The sequence below is a fragment of the Carassius gibelio genome, chromosome A2 (genome assembly GCF_023724105.1).
Source record: "Carassius gibelio isolate Cgi1373 ecotype wild population from Czech Republic chromosome A2, carGib1.2-hapl.c, whole genome shotgun sequence".
Taxonomy (NCBI): Eukaryota; Metazoa; Chordata; class Actinopteri; order Cypriniformes; family Cyprinidae; genus Carassius; species Carassius gibelio.
This window is the reverse complement of record NC_068372.1, coordinates 13,394,994-13,411,429: the sequence shown is the minus strand read 5'-3', so window position 1 is coordinate 13,411,429 and position 16,436 is coordinate 13,394,994. Positions and strand designations below refer to the sequence as shown.

The 16,436-nt window shown below is 38.9% G+C and overlaps 1 protein-coding gene across 6 annotated transcripts in view; it reads right to left on the bottom strand.

Annotated features, from left to right (window-relative positions):
* The window catches only part of LOC128027065 (rho guanine nucleotide exchange factor 4-like), a 76,200-nt gene that overhangs the window by 26,764 nt on the left and 33,000 nt on the right, over positions 1-16,436 (bottom strand). For 3 of the 6 annotated variants that reach the window (XM_052614385.1, XM_052614392.1, XM_052614396.1), the window contains 4 exons: positions 11,597-16,264; positions 10,174-10,494; positions 8,943-9,072; positions 7,701-7,748 (listed from right to left, as the gene is read on the bottom strand). In XM_052614385.1, the coding sequence (XP_052470345.1) occupies positions 7,701-7,748; positions 8,943-9,072; positions 10,174-10,494; positions 11,597-16,264 (5,167 nt within the window). Of the gene's footprint in view, positions 1-6,703; positions 7,175-7,700; positions 7,749-8,942; positions 9,073-10,173; positions 10,495-11,596; positions 16,265-16,436 lie in introns of those variants that run through there. The other 3 variants (XM_052614389.1, XM_052614401.1, XM_052614406.1) reach the window with 3 other exon arrangements.

Sequence of the window (16,436 nt, the reverse complement as noted above, 5' to 3'; positions counted from 1 at the left end):
CTACATGTTAACCGGATTAGCAGAGTAATTGTTAGATTATGAAAAGCAAAGGTGTAGTTTACAGAGACTAATTCATTTGGTTGAATTAAAATGTTAAATGGCATGGCGTTCAGTTCCTTGAGTAATAATCATTTATGAGGATTAAGCAATAAGTGTCCATTCAGAATTGAACTTCAGACTTCTTCTCTATCATTTGACCCGGCTCACACTGGGCGGTCACAAGATTCCGCAATCAAGACAAAATACCCCGGAGGGAAAATACGGACAGCAACACATCTGCTCCTCTCCCAGTGTGGAAACTCAAGACTTTAATGAAAGTGCTTTTGAGAAGAACTGAGACTTTCTATTTCTGGCTCTGAGACAAGTGACAAGTGGTCGTGCATTTCACACAAATAACGAAAGCAGAAGAGGATTTGCAGAAGCACGATATGTTGATGGCTGCTGGTGGTGACACATCCTGTGAGACAGTTTCTACTGCTCGTTGCCCTTTCTATACTACATCTACATCTGCAGGCACCCTTGACATGTAAATCCACAAAAAGCCACTTGTGGGGTTAAATGTGTCAGGGTGCATGCATTGACATGATGCATGCAGAAGGTTGTGACACATATGTTATGGTACATACACTACCATACAAAAAAGTCTCTGTTGCTTTTACTTTATGAAAAATACAGTAAAAACAAATAATCTTCCCAAATATGCTACTCTAAAACAACTACAGTTTTCAGATTTTATGTTTCGGTAACAACTTTTTTCTATTTTAATATATTTTCAAATGCAATTTATTCCTGTGATGGCAAAGCTGTATTTTCAGCATCATTACTCCAGTCCTCAGTGTCACATTATCCTATAGAAATCATTCTAATATGCTGACTTGGTGGTTAAAAAACATTTCTTGTTATTATTGATGTTGAAAACATCTGCTTTTTTTATCGAAAGCTTTTTACTTTGATTAAAAAAAAGTTCAAAAGAACAGCATGTATTTGAAATTATGGCTGGGCAATATGGCCAAAAATATTATCAAGATAAAAAAAAAATCATACCAGTTGATATTGGTAATTATCACAATTAATGTCAAATCTTTATTTCTTTCAAGTTTAAAGGCAGATTTTTGAATGTTGTAGAAAACAGATCATTAACTGTGGATTTAAACTACTCTTTATGGTCAGAACATGAGAAAAAACCTTTTGAAATCTTTAAAATTTTCTAGTAATTTTTTACTTAACAAAATAAATATCTTAACAGGAAAAATAATTAATTAATTTCTACATGCTTTAATGAGGGATATAGTTTCAAATCATGATACTGATTTGTGTTGCCTGATTTGGATGACTTTTATCTTCAGCAATTTGCAGTCCAAGCTGCAATAATATAATGTTATTACATTTTTCTCTTAGTAATGCACATTTGACGGTAGCTTGAGATGCAGATGTAAATTTATGTTCTGTAAAAATTGTAACAACCTAATTTTTATATTCTGAAATTTTATTATTCTGACTGTTTGAGTTTTATTCAAATTAACCATTGGTCTTCCACAGTATTTAGATCATGATAACCACAGTTAAAACCACAAATATAGCACCTCAATACCATGGTAAAAATGGTTTCTAGGTATTTGCATAGAAATCAGTCGTCTAAATGAAGAGTTCTGTTCCAAGACGTGGTAAACGGCATAAAAAAAAAAAAAAAAAAAATAGTTCCCACTAAAATCAATATTGTATCTGGTCAGTTTTTAATTTTACGCAAAATGCAAAATCCACTGTGTTATTCTGTCATGTTTTCTCCTTATCTTTCCAAACTGTAACAAATGCTAGTCTCCCTTCTCTGCAGAATGTGATACATCCACTCTACCAATCACAACGCATCATTCCATGCATTGTAAACTGACAAGCTTTGCAATATCGCGTTCATAATTGCAGATGACTCACCTTCGATTATGAATGCAATATTGCATAGTATGTCAGTGATCTACGGCTCTGTGTATTAAGTGTTGCTCTATCTGAAATCACGTGATGGAGATTTACTACTAATCACAGAACCAGCTTTAACCTTTTCAGTGGTGAGTTTAAAATATTCTAGTGGTCCCTCCAGAGTGAGTTTTTTTTTTTAAGACTACAGTTATTTTAGAACGTTCCCCTTACTGTTTCCATGGTGACGCGTCTACAATAACACTGAAAGACAGATGGATCGCTTACACTATGTGTATCTTGATATGAATAAAGCATATCTGCAAATGAAATTTGAATGCATTGTTATTGTTGCTTCCATAGACATATGCGTGTATTTTTCAAACTCTAAATGTATTGTTTTATTAGTATTTACTTGTATTTAAATGTCTGAAACCTACAATATGCATTATTGTATATTAATATTAATTAATAACACTGCATAGTTGTGATAATATGACAAGATCAGTGCTCGTCTCTCTCTGGCTCAGCGTCAGACAACGCGAGAAAACGCAGTTTAAATTTGACAGTTATGTGACGTCACCGAACTTTCTAAATCCCATGGAGCATGGATATAAGAATCCCATATGTGGGACCGTACCACTCAAAAGATTAATGGCAAGATGAAAATGACAATCACATGCAATTTATCATGCAGCTATAAAAAAATAACAATAATTTTAACGGCATGATGCACCTGTGATGGTTTCTGTTGTGGGGAAGAAACGTAAGCTATTAATAAGATTGGTATTGAATTCAGAGGCTGTCATTTGTGGATCAACCGTTTCAAAATGAAAAATAACTTTTAATTTAATTAAACTAAACTTGATATTTAAACTAATCAATGGATTTATTTCATTTGGAGGGAAAAAATCAGTTTTTATAACATATCTTAGAAAATCTATTTAGAATTTTTAATGTTTTTATAACCTAAAGATGCTATATGAAAGTTTGAAACAGAAAATCGTTGTTTTTATCACGCCAAATTCTTGGTAAAGGGAACACATTATTACTCAAATGAATCAAAATGAATTTATAACATTTTGGAACCAAACTTTTCAAATACATGTAATATAAATGCACAAATGCTATAGTGCAGCGGTTCTCAATTCCAGTCCTCGCGCCCCACTGCTCTTCACATTTTGTACGTTTCTCTTATTGCTTCAGACGTTTGTTCTATTCGAACATAAGTGCCCTGCGAAGTGGACATCACAGGATACTCCGCCATGATTCCAGTTTGAAGCGAACGTATGTTACATTCAAAGTGCATTGAAGTGTGCGAGACGTGAATTTAAATTGTATTGATTTACAGAGGTTAATGATGTCACACCTGTCCATGTGTGCAGATGGACGTTGTGCAACGCAAATCCGTGAATGAATGATCCGAAAGTGAAGTAAACTAAACTTCAACAGATTTCCCCTGCTCAGGGAGAAGGGAGCAGTAAACACTGTGTAGAGACCATGTCAATGGGAACACAGTTCATGCACGGAGCTCACTTCTAACGAGCTGATTATATGAATCAGGTGTATTAACAAGGAGAGACATACAATATGTGCAGAGAAGTAGTGCGCAAGGACTGGAATTTAGAACCGCTGCTTTAGTGCAATCCCAAAAATACTGTAATTATATTCCTGTTATTAAAAATACTGTTATTATATTAAGACATGTCTACATTAATAATAATAATAATAAAATTCGGTATGAATATCCCACATTTCTGCCAAAATATTAGTGTTACTACAGTAAATCCATGGTTAAATGATGGCGATTTGTAGTTTGAAAAGCCTTCTGACTGTCTCGTAGCGCACAGTGTTTCTCCTGTTTGTCAGCACTGTTTCATCTGTCTTTAAACTAGTACTTTAGACTAGTAAACTAGTGTACTTTGCTGAATTCAAGTGCTTCACACTGGATCTCACAGTGCTGTTTAGTGCTCGTGCGACAGAGACTCATCAGTGAGTAAACGCATCTGCTCTAATGACCTCGCTTAGCGCTGCCATTTGAACTTTGACCCCAGCAGATAAATAGTCCGTGTGGCGAGCTTCAAATGAGTAGCGCTGTTTCATTCTGCTTTTGGAGCATAATCATTATATTGAACATTTATCCATTTTATTTATCTTTTTGTTATAATATTACCTGTTTAGCTTTTGTTGTCTGTCAGTTTGTAAATTAGTGTAGTATAAGTTGTGTTCATCAGTGACTTCCAAAAAGGGCAGATCAGGGAAGCCTGTTTAGCAGGAGCGTCTATAACCGAAAATGAATCATAGGGCCCCTCTAGGAGTAAGAACGATTGTGTCCAAACAATAAACTACTGTAGAAAAGTGACAGTAAGACCATGGTGATTCCTAAAAAACGACCACAGAGAACTTCACAAAGACAACATCCATGAAAGAGCTGCAACTGCTAAACATTGTAACACAGACACCAGTGATAAAATGTGAAAAACATGGTGTCATGATCATAAAACCTGGACATTTGGGGCACCTAGATGAACTTCAACTTCCGCCTTCTCCAGTTCAATCACCTGACTTGGATATTGTCAAATACTGTGGGCTAGTTTTGGAAAGAAGAGTAAGTAGCCAATTCCTTCCTCCAACATCTCTAAAGCAACTGGTAGACAACATTCAGCTGGAAACTATTCAAAGGTTCTATGAATCTATTCTAAGCTGGAAACTGTATTCTGTATTGCTGTATTGAAGGCAGTTGGAGCAAAACATCTTAATAATGAAATCTTGCCTATTTCCCAGGTGTTCATATTATTTTGTCCAACCATTTTAAAATAAATGGCACTTGGATTTTATTGTATAATGCATTGAGATTAAATGTCTAAAAACCTTTGGGGTCAACGTATTAAAACAAAAACCTAAAAATACATTTTAGCGGCATTTTTTAATAACAAATTTTTTAACTAAACATCGTCATATGAACAAACCAAGAGGTCAAGTTTTAGCTGGCTAAGAGCCATATTAGGCCAGCTGATTTAATCCTGTCAAATATATGTTTTCCAAGCATTTAATTTGCATAAATTTCATTTAATTACAGCAGATAATCGACAGAGTTGTAGATAAATTTCAGAGCACTCTTAAAAGTGAACCAGACATGGGACTGTGACAGTCTTCCTTGGTATCCTGGCCTGTGCCAACTAAGCAACTGCCATTGAGATGAATGGAAAAGCTAATGGATAGCTTTATCCAGATATTATAGTACATACTGTAGACCTCCCAGTCAGTAATTACACTAAAAAACAGTTATTGATGCCCAACACTAGGTTAGCGTCTCTCAGTTTAGTGAATGGATGGTTTACAACTTTTGAGTTTTGTGAACCCAAACCATCTCTGTCAGTTTAGAGAAGTCAAAGAAGTGCCTTGGGATTTGTGCATAAACAGTGTCTCATTAAACACTTCTAATGTTCAAATGTTACAAACGTTCCATTTCAACACATTTCTCACGTGTTTTTTGTTCTACTGAATGTTCTGCGATGAGCTATGGACAGCGTATGAGCGCTGTAATGAGGTCAGCGAACCGTGACGAGGTGACAGCGCTGCTTGAAATGTCTGTAGATATTGCCCCCAGCTCACAGTGCACCATTTATTTCCCTCCACCACAGGAAAAGTCACATCCCATCTCTCATAGGACAAAGCAGAAATTGAGAAAAACACCAAAATTGCAGCTGACGTGGGTAGCGGTGGCCATTTGTGACATCAGTGCTACCTTGGCTGACGGTCATTGGCTTGTCTGTCACCATGCCAACCCTGAGAAAAGATAATGAGACCAAAATACTGCTCAAACTGGCATCTCATTTCATTTGACATCACCCCTTTTGCAGTCCTACTATACAGCCATGGGTAGCGCCAGCACAGAGAGAGTTGCTCTATTCTTAGAAAGGAAACCTGAAGATTTTGCGTTAATCGATATATCGGCTCAGAGGCAAAAAGGGCAGTGTTGGATTCCCCTCAAATATTTTTAACACAGCCTGTGCTTTCACTCGCTTCTTCGTGCTGTGTTGAATATTATGCTGCATGTTCAAGTGTTTTTTCACAAATGCTGACATGGCATGCCACATTGTTTAATATCACATAGGTGTGGAAAAGCTCAGCGCATGCTAATCTTGCACATTAATATACTGCGAGGGAACATGTGCAGCTGCTGAATGTGTGAAATGCAGGGACCGAAGGGAAAGCTGTCACTTCACTCCTAAGCAATCCATCTATATCTACAATACACATTGGCTCACTTGATAGAGCCTTCCACAACATTACCACTTAACCAATCACGAGCATAGAACATAGATCAATAGATGACATCCGTGACAGTAATGCAATAACCTAAGCAGGATGCAGACGGTGCAAGAGAGTGGCAACTTCATTCAACAGTAAGGCATCTCGTTTCTCACATCCCCACCGATCTAGCTCGATTGGCAATTCATGTTGCTTCTGTACATGTAGCATGCGAGTCAACTGGTCAGAAAGGCAAACTCTTGTTGCTTTGACACGCTAATCGCATAAGCAACAGCTACTCTATGTGTTTACAGTTGTATAGAGACTGGCTCTTTCAGCTACCTAAATTCGTCCATCAAAGGCTCAAGATAATGCCATCACATTGACTGAAAGACTGCAATTCAAAGAACAAGAGCTGTCACAAGAACCTCACAAGAGGCAGAACGACACCCGTTGCATGAGGGTCAACTGATGTCAAGCTCAAAACGCAGCTCCACGACCGCCAAAACATCTGAGCTCCAGAGGTGAGAGAGAGTCTTACCGTTGGTGGAGTGAAGGCTCTCCAGACTCCAGTAATGGGACATGACCCCTCGCACTGCTCTAACCCCTCCAGCCAGTCCCAGAGCCGGGCTACAGTCCGAGTCAAAGCCGGGAGACTGCTCTGAGCTGCGACCACTCCAGCCACCTCCTGCCAGCGGGACGCCCACCTCACCGGCACTGTGCTGGGTGCGCATGTGGATGCACAGCGAGAGGAAGAAGGGTGGTGTCGCTTCGGCAGGTGTCAGGTCCAAAGCGTGTCTCCGAGGCTTGAGTGTGCAGTGTAGCTTCAGCTTCCCTCTGTCATTCCTCCCTCGCACTCCTGATCTTTTACTTTCACTCTTGGATGCACAGTCTGAAAGAGCTCACGGCTCAACACAGATGCCCAGACACACAATCAGCCCTCTCTCTCTCTCATAAGCGCACACGCATACAGTCACAGGCTGGCATCACTGGGGCTCCTTTAAGGGGAGGAGTACTCATACAGCTCACATGGCTCAATACGAAACGCTTGGTCTGTCATTGAAACAGACCGCCTTCCCCCTCCCTTCCAGTCCCCCTTGAGCTCCCCTCCTCCACTGTTAGAGCCAAGCTGTTAGTAAACCAAAAAGACAGCGCCTAGAGAGAGCACTAGCGATGTTGAGAGTTGCAAACACCTTCTAGGAATTTAACCCATAATTAGCTGGGATCACACCTATGACCAAAAAAACCCCCAAATTAACGCAATTTATCACAGCGAAAGGCCAAGCATGCTTGCACAGCACGCTGATGTGATACCAAAAGACTTGATTTCCACAGAAACGGTCAGAATCTCTGGACTGGATCTTGACTTGTGTGAACCTTTGCAACGGTGACTTCACTTTTCATAACATGGGAGCTCAGATAAAACTCAACGGAACATTCCTCACATTTTTGTATGTTACAGGTCATTGAACAACCCATCAATATCACACTCTTGACATTGTCCAGCTGGACTTGTGATTCAGAAGGAGTTAACTCACCCAGAGGGGCGCCCTGTGCGTCTTGTGCTGGTGTGCTGAGATTCGATTCTGTGGAGAGAAGCATGTGTCGGTGTTAGTTTCTCTCATGAAGTGCTCCTGAACTCAAACTACAAACTAAAACTTGAGTTCTACATTAGCATAACCGCAATATGAATGCTGCATTGGCTTGTCATGCAGCGTACAAAAAGGTTTTAGAGTGGGCATGATGTCAGCAAGGGGCAAAATCAGGTAATTTCTTCTCATAGGTATCCATATTACATAAGGCAAGGGATTTACAGATGTCTTACAAAATATAGAGCATGCCACAGCAACAAAACATCAATAGTGGGAGGAAACTTTTACATAAAAAAGAACAACAGTTAAAACAAGATCAAGAAGTCTCAGTCCACATTAGAGATTCAAGAGTAAAAAAATGGACACTTTCATATATAACTGGCTCAGATTCAGTCAGGGTTTTATGTTGATCACAGAAACATAATGCTCATAACAGCAAGCAAACAGAAAAGCCAACTCAAGGTCAGCCAAATCCCATTTCATAATAGCTTACACCCAAAGGCGACACTTCTCTTGAGACGCTCCACTCAAATTCCTAAATGTGCGTATGTGAGTGTGTGTAAGGGTGACGGATATAAACCCGTGCCAGGTCTACCTCTACGCTCAGAGAGTGAGTGAGAGTGAGTGAGCGAGCGAGAGAGAAGGCCTGGCGCCAGTGAGTGGGTGAGAAATAATCAGCAGGATTGTTTAGCAGAAAGAGAGAGGATCAGCACTGAAGGCCTCTGAGCTCCACGCTCCATGCATTACCGCACAAAGACAGCCTCTGTGCTCCCACCACGTACACGCACAACTGAACGCTTCTTCTTAAGAAATTGCACACTGTAGGTGAAAATTCATAATTCATCACTCATCACAGATGTATTGTCTGTTTGCTGCTGCTGCAGCTGGGCAAATACCTCCTCAGGTTTGTGTCCAGGTATCTCTACACAAATGGGTTAGTGGTTGATGATGAAAGACTATAAATTTACGTCAAAGACATCTGTGAGTCTCTAGGCTCTGACTGTCACAAACAGAACTATAAATAACTGGCAGAGGGTTAACAAAGGTTGCAGAATGAAGAAAACCATTGCCCCCTGGAGGATCCTAAAGTACACCCAGACTTAAAGGAAAGATTTAGGAAGTCAATATAGTTTTTACTCTAATCAAAGGTTGTGGTGCAGTGTAGGTTTAAATACCAAGGTTCCCTACCTGAAAATGACGCTCGGTGAGGCCAGCCCAAAAAGTCTAGTCCAACAGGTGTGCTCTGGGAAAAGATGTGGTCTTTGAGAGGAACAGAGGGGAACTGCTCTGGAGAAGTGAAAGACAGTCTAGCACGCACCTATGGATGAGATACAAACATGCTCATTATGATTATTAATAATAATGATTGAATAAATAAATATTTGCTATTTATAATTTTATACTACACTACTAAATGTATTATTTACTATATATATATATATATATATATATATATATATATATATATATGTATGTATGTCAAATGATTAATCATGATTAATCATGATTAATCGTATACAAAATAAAAGTTTTGGTTTGCATAATATATGTGTGTGTTCTGTATATATATATATATATATATATATATATATATATATATATATATATATATATATATATATATATATACAGATACATACAGTATACATTAAGAAAATTGTACATGTCTATTCATATTAATATAATTTATTTAATATATAAACATTTTTTTCTGAAATTATTTACATGCACGTGTGTGTATTTATATATATATATATATATATATATATATATATATATATATACATAATAAATATACACAGCACACATACAGTACATATATTATGCAAACAAAAACTTTTATCTTGGATGCAAATAATTGCAATTAATCTTTTGAGAGCATTAATATATATATATATATATATATATATATATATATATATATACACACACACACACACACACACACACACATATATATATATATATATATATATATATATATATATATAAATAAATACAAATTTTATAATTAAAGAAAATAATAATTTGTATATTTATTTGAAATGAAAAGCACTGAGAAACCGTAAAAAAATTGCAAAAGAAATAGTAATTGTTTTATTAATAATAATAAATATTAAATATAATATTTAATATATGTACTGAGGAAAAACTGTGTAAAATAATAATTGTAAATAAATTAGATTCATATGCTCATTTGAGATTTCTGATAGACATCGCAACAGTGAAAGTGTACGGACAGATTTTTGTGCATTCAGGCAAATTACAAGAAACGGAAGAGAAATTGGAAATCCTAAGGGCACTACAAGGGTATGACTCCAGGAGAACAAAACAGGAAGAAAGCAGAACAGGAGAAGAAAAGGAGCAGTGGGAGATGCTGATGGTCGGGTTGTTCTCCCTTTTTTGATGAGTTCCTTACTTTCTCGTGCTTCTGAGATGTTGGTGTGCTAAGCTGATGCAAACTTTGCGTGTTAAACTTCTTTTCACAGGTGTTCTCCACATCAGTCAGCGTTTCATATGAGCATGAGCGCCGACGTGTTTGGGGCAAATTGTTCTTCCTCTCCAGGTCGAGCGCCACCTCTCGGATGCCCTGAAGAGACACGGTCCAACTGTAGAGGTCAGAGATGGGTCTGGGTGCAGCTTTACCCTGCTCTCTGGACTTCACCCGAAGCACACATGCACTTCCTTGCTGTCTTCTCTCTTCTGACTGGATGGCTGGCTCAGTACTGTGCTGTACATGCTTTGAGTGCAAATTTAGGTGGTTACTGTACAGTACATGTCTTTTGATGGATGTCATGTGTTAACTTTTGGTAATGTTTGAAAACCAGTCGCAAGATATTTACACCACACTGTATTTTTTAATACTTTTCCAGTTAAGACATCATTAAACTGTTAGAAAAGTGTCTCTAATGTATGTGTATTTTGTATACACTGACAGATTAATGTATTACTGTATAAATATTTGGGGGTTCAGTAATATTTTTAGTAAAGAAATTTGTTATTTCATTCAGCAAAGATGCATTAAATTAATCATTAAATTAAATGTAAAAATATATATATTACTATTTCTATTTCAAATAAACGGTGGGTTTCTTCACCTCTTTGTTCTCCCAGAAAAAAATAAAAATAAGGATCATGTGACACTGAAGGTGGAGCTTTGCCCTCACAGTAATAAATGACATTTTAAAATACCTTAAAATACTAAAGTTTTAAATTGTAATTTTAAACTGTAATGATATTTGCTTATTATGATTTTTACTTATTATACTTAAACGATTTTACTGCATTTACTACATTTTAATCGAATAAACAGTCTTTGTAAACCAAGCTATTTCTTAAAAAAAAAAAAAAAAGTTAATCTTACTGACCCCCAAAAAAATATCAATCCACAATACTCTTACATTCAATAAACAATCTATGAAAACAAACTTTAGAATATTTTACAGTGTTGCTTCAAGTGGAAAAAAGTCTGTGGCATAGATTTATAGACAATGTGATCGTAAATGTTCCTTGTTAGCCACTAGATGGAACTATTTTCGAAAAGTGCTCACATTTCTCTGAAAGCTCTTTAGTGTTGTGACTTAAGCATGTAACAATCCTTTTAAATTCCTGACTGAGTCCAAAAAGCACCATAATTAATTATCAACACCATAATTATCCACTTCTGCTTTCACACATGAAGAGTCTTGGGGAAAACTTTAAAAGAAGTAGAATTACTCAACTGCAAAGCTTAATATAAAAAAGTGAGCAAATCACATAGCAGTCCTGTTCAAAATATTCAAAGGACACATCCTAACTAAGCTCTCCTAACATCATAAACTTCATAACTGCCTTTGACTCACCTCTGGTTTGTTGATCGGGGATGCTGAATTCAGGCTGTTTTGAGACTGGCTGTCTGAACTGCTGTCCTCCAGTAAGCACTCAGAATCAAAAGAGTGGGCTGTAGTGAGTTGTGCTGTCCTCGGCTTCAGAGACTTCGGTCTCAGAGGTGGATCGGAGAGACCGTCAGTGCTCACTCCCTGACCGAGCAAGCAGAGAGAAGATGAAACTGATCTGGAGGGGTAACGGAAGCTCCTCCGGTGTGTCCAGCCCTGACCAGGACTGTGAGGTTTGGGACTCATGGGCCTCGTCGGAGTATCAGTGGTCTCAAAACAGCTTAGTGATCTGGTCCAGGTAGGTGACATCTGGTTTGCGAGCGTAAAAACAGTGGGGTGTACAGGTGATTGCGACCTATCCTCAACACTGGCCTCAAAGCCATCTATCGAGACCTCAGAATCTGAGTAAGGGGCACAAGGCGGCTCGCAACCTTCCAGACACTTACTATCTTCAGACTGAGCTCCAGATTTCAAACTCTGTGAATCTGAATGGCACGTGTTCCTCAAACTCTTTTGAGAAGCTGGCGAGGTGTTAAGTCTGGACCTGTTCTGAGGAGCACCCAAGGCACAGTCGATATGGCTCTGATGTATGGATTTGTCACAGGTCGTCCCAGGAACAGATTGAGTTCTTTTGTAAAGTTCTGCTTCCTTAGAGCGTTTCATCTTCCTCCAGGACTGCTTGGTTTTTACCTCTTCATTTTCTGACTGTGAAATCTGCTCCTGGGTGTCCCTCTCGGGATATCTGGGCTCAAACAGGCTAGACAGAGACTTGTGAGCTATTGCGAGCTTCATGCGCAAGTTTAAGTTGTCTGTACTTTTGCTCCTTTTTTGTTGCAGTCCCTCTGCCGTTGGGGAAGTTTTCAATTTCAGCTCATCTCCATCTTTGTGCTGTTGCCGCTGGTACAAATTTTGACAGTGTGCATATTTTCCTCTATTGTGCAAGTTTAAAGAAAAAGCTTTTTCAAAAATATCATCGTTGGAGTGGTCAGCAAATTTCGTAATGTCTGTAAGATGATCTGTACTATGAGAAATAGGGGTCTTGTACTGTAAAGGGTTGGATTTGTTATGCGTGGGCGACTTAATGTACTTCACCTCATTCCGTTCATCTCCATCCTCGTTAGAGTCCTTCATTTCTGGATCAACCTTGTTATTGCCTTTGTGTTCCCATTTGATCTTGCGGAATGAGGGGAGTCGAGAAAAAACTGAAAACACAGAGCTCTTCCCTGATTGGGTTGTCTTATTTCGTGCAGAACCACGAAGACTAGATGATGACTGAGTGCCGTCCTCCGTCTCTTCGCTGTTGGTACTGGAGTCAAGGTCTTGTGACACAAAACTGGAAACACTATAACCATCGCTGCTATCAAATCCGTTTGATAAAGAGCTCATTGTTTCTCCACAGTCTAGTTTACTTATGAGAGTGGTTACATTGGCTTTTTTACACTTGGCAGAAACGTCCGCATGTGGGTGGGTTGTGACATCATCACAAGAGCTCCATTCCTCACTGAATCTAACTTCTGATAATGGACCTCCTCTCTGTTGCTCCTCCAGTCCATTTTCAGCCACAAATGAGCTTTCTGGTGAACGGTCCAACTCCAAAATGGCCTCTAAATTAGTGATGGGTAAAATACGGCAACATGTAACAAATGCGTCCTCGAACTCTGGGTTGTGCAGTTGCAAAGATTGCTTACAAAGACCAGAGGTTTCACATACTGAATCAGTGCTTTCAGAAGACTTTGCCTTGAAAGAGTCGAGCTTTCTCTTCATATTTTCTAATGCATAAGTATCATCGACCTTACGAGAGCCACCAACCAGTGGTAATATGCTCTTTTCTTGGACGAGCTCCGGATGTTTGTGTACAAGCAAATGGCCAATATGCGAAAATTCACAGTTTGTGGAGTCTGCATTAACCTCTCCATGTGTGCTGTACTGGTCTTCAGTGTGTGAGGGACTGAAGGATTGGAACACTGCTGTTCTGCTTTGACTGATGCCGCCTGTGCCCTTGAGCTGAAATCCTCCTGCTGTCTGCTCTCCCTCCAGTGCAGACAAGTGCAGCTGACGATCCTTTCCACCACAGCAATCACAGAGCTGCTTTAATATAACATTTCTATGGCAACTACATTCATTGGTTTTAGTAGGTTTAGCAACATTATCTTTGCTATTCATTGCAGTCCTCATTACAGGTGCTTTAAAGAGAGTGGCTTGACTAACAGGGACGCTACTAGAGTCACTATCTTTGCAATCACCACCTTTTGAGATTAAAGATCCAGCATCGCTGGTAATCCTGCTGTATTTTTGCAAAGAATTGGGCAAAGAGATCTGTTCACCTGAGTCACACTCTTCTAAAGTAATGTCTTTATTATTATTATTTGTGTCTGAGCTGTATTCGATGTTTCTACTGTTCAGCTGGGAATAGTCCAAAGGAGATCGAGCATTTGTGAAAAGATCAGTACATGCACTAGACCAAATATCAACATCCGGCTCAGTTGTTTCAACTGACTCATTTTGCATTGCTTTTTTGGCGGACAGGGTGTCGGGTCTTTGAAATTGTTCGGAGGTCTCTGTATATTCTATAACGTTACCAGAGTAAATTACTGACTGCTCTATTGAGGGAACTATCGTACATTCTTTCTGGTATCCTTTAATAATGTGATGTGTTTTGCTATCCTTCTGTATTCCTTCTGAAATGTCACCATCATTGGTATAAAAAGTTTTAGTTTTAGTGCACTGATGGGTTTCATAAAAATGTCCTTCAGGATCATGGTCCCCTGAATAAGTTTGCCCAGTGTCCTCTGAACAACGACTGTCCATGTGATAACTACTAACTGAGTAATCCTTTTTTTCCCTGTGCATTTGACATGCTGGGTAACCGTATTGAGGTCTGGCCTGCAGATCTGACTGTTCTGAGGTCCATTCATTGATCACACGCTGGTGCAGTGACTCTGACACTCCAGCAGAAGTTGCATTAGGCACAATTGAGAAAGCTCTTTCATCTGCGAAACACTCCTGTTTTTTTACCTGTTTTTTTAATTTTAGACTATTATTCTTGTTGAAGTTCAAATCAAGTTCTTTGTCAGTATCCTTTGATGAAAGCCCTCCAGAAGTTTTCAAGCATTGACTGTCTTCACAATCCATGTAAACGTCTGCACAGTCCTGTTTTAATTGTGTCTTTTCATAAAAAGCTGACTCGGTTACTGTCCACTGGGTGTTTGTTGAATTTGCCATAATTAAATCAACTTGTGATTGTGTGTCTTCTACTGAAGTCTGTGATTGGCTGTGTTTCATTGAAGTTTGTGATTGGCTGTCCTCTATGAACTTCTGTGATTGGTTTTGTTCAGCTAAATCCTGTGATTTCCTGTGATGTACGGAATCCTGTGATTGGCTACATTCTACTGAATTCTGGAATTGCCTGTGTTCTGTTGAAATATGTGGTTTACTGGGTTCTAAGGAGTTCTGTGATTGTCTGGGTTCCACTAAATCTTGTGATTGGCTCCATTCTACATAATTATTTGATTGGCTATGTTCCACTGTGTCCTGTGATTGGCTGTGTTCTACAGAATTCTGTGATTGGCTCCATTCTACATAACCTTGTGACTGACTATGTTCTGCTGAGTCTTGTAATTTGCGGTGTTCTGCTAAATTCTGTGATTGGTTATGTTCTGCTGAGGCCTGTGATTTAATGTGCTCTACTGAGGGCGGTGAATGGCTGTGTTTTGTTGGCTTCTCAGCTGATACAGACTCATTTACCAAAAGATGACGGGATATAGATAAACTGATCTTATTTTCATCAACACATTTGGCCTCTTTACTAGATGCATTAGAAATCAACTGTATTTCAGTTTTACTACTGTCAATATAATTTTGCTGTAACTGTTTCTCACTTGAGGTTATGAACTGTATTTGCTGCTCATTGTGTCCTGACTGAGTGTTTGTAATATTTTTATTAATTTGATCACATTTCGATTTTCCTTCAAATGTGTTAGCGAACTGAAACTTGGCTCCATCACCATCTGTTAAGGTCAATAATGAGTCATTAGCACATGGCACAGTGATTGTTTGTGGTTCCACAGAGTTCTCTAATGCCAGTAGAGGTTTAACTACATAGGATTGACCATTCCTTGAAGAAGAATCTACTTCAGGTTCCGTGGGAAAACTGCTAAAAATCTCCTCACATCCCAGAGCACCCTTAGCTTGAGACATTCCAGTGCCATCAACTCCCATGTCCATCATCCCCATATTTCCAGTGTGTATTTGCAATTGCTCTCTATCCACTGTTCTACAGAGACAGTCAGCATGACTGACAGAATGATGCTGTTTCAATGAAGAGGGATCTCTCCCTCTAACCGAAGGTGATGGTATGATAAATGGAGAGTGTGAGTCCAGAAGACCCACAGAGCAAGATCCAACCTCATAGCTGAGCGCTGTCCTGCAGCAGTCCTTAGTTTCATGACTCGATTCAGAGAAAGTGTCACTGGGCCACGACTGTGTGTCAAAATATTCCTCTTTTGTGTCCTGTGCTTCTTCAAGAACCGGCTCACACCATTCCTGATGGTCCTGTTGTTCTCCATGCTCCTCCTGCGGAGACTCCCCATCATCCAGACAGTCTGCCTCACTACCAGACTCCTCTAAAGCTGGGGCCTAGGAGCACAAAGACAATGTTGTGGGTTATTTTGCTGTTCTTAACAAAGGGGACTTTATTATCTCAAAGTAAACAGTTTACAAGTGACATTAGCGAGGCAAATCAAAATAAGAATTGAACAATTTGTTGAGTCTTTTTTAATTTTTTCTCTGCAATCAATTTAAGAGGAAC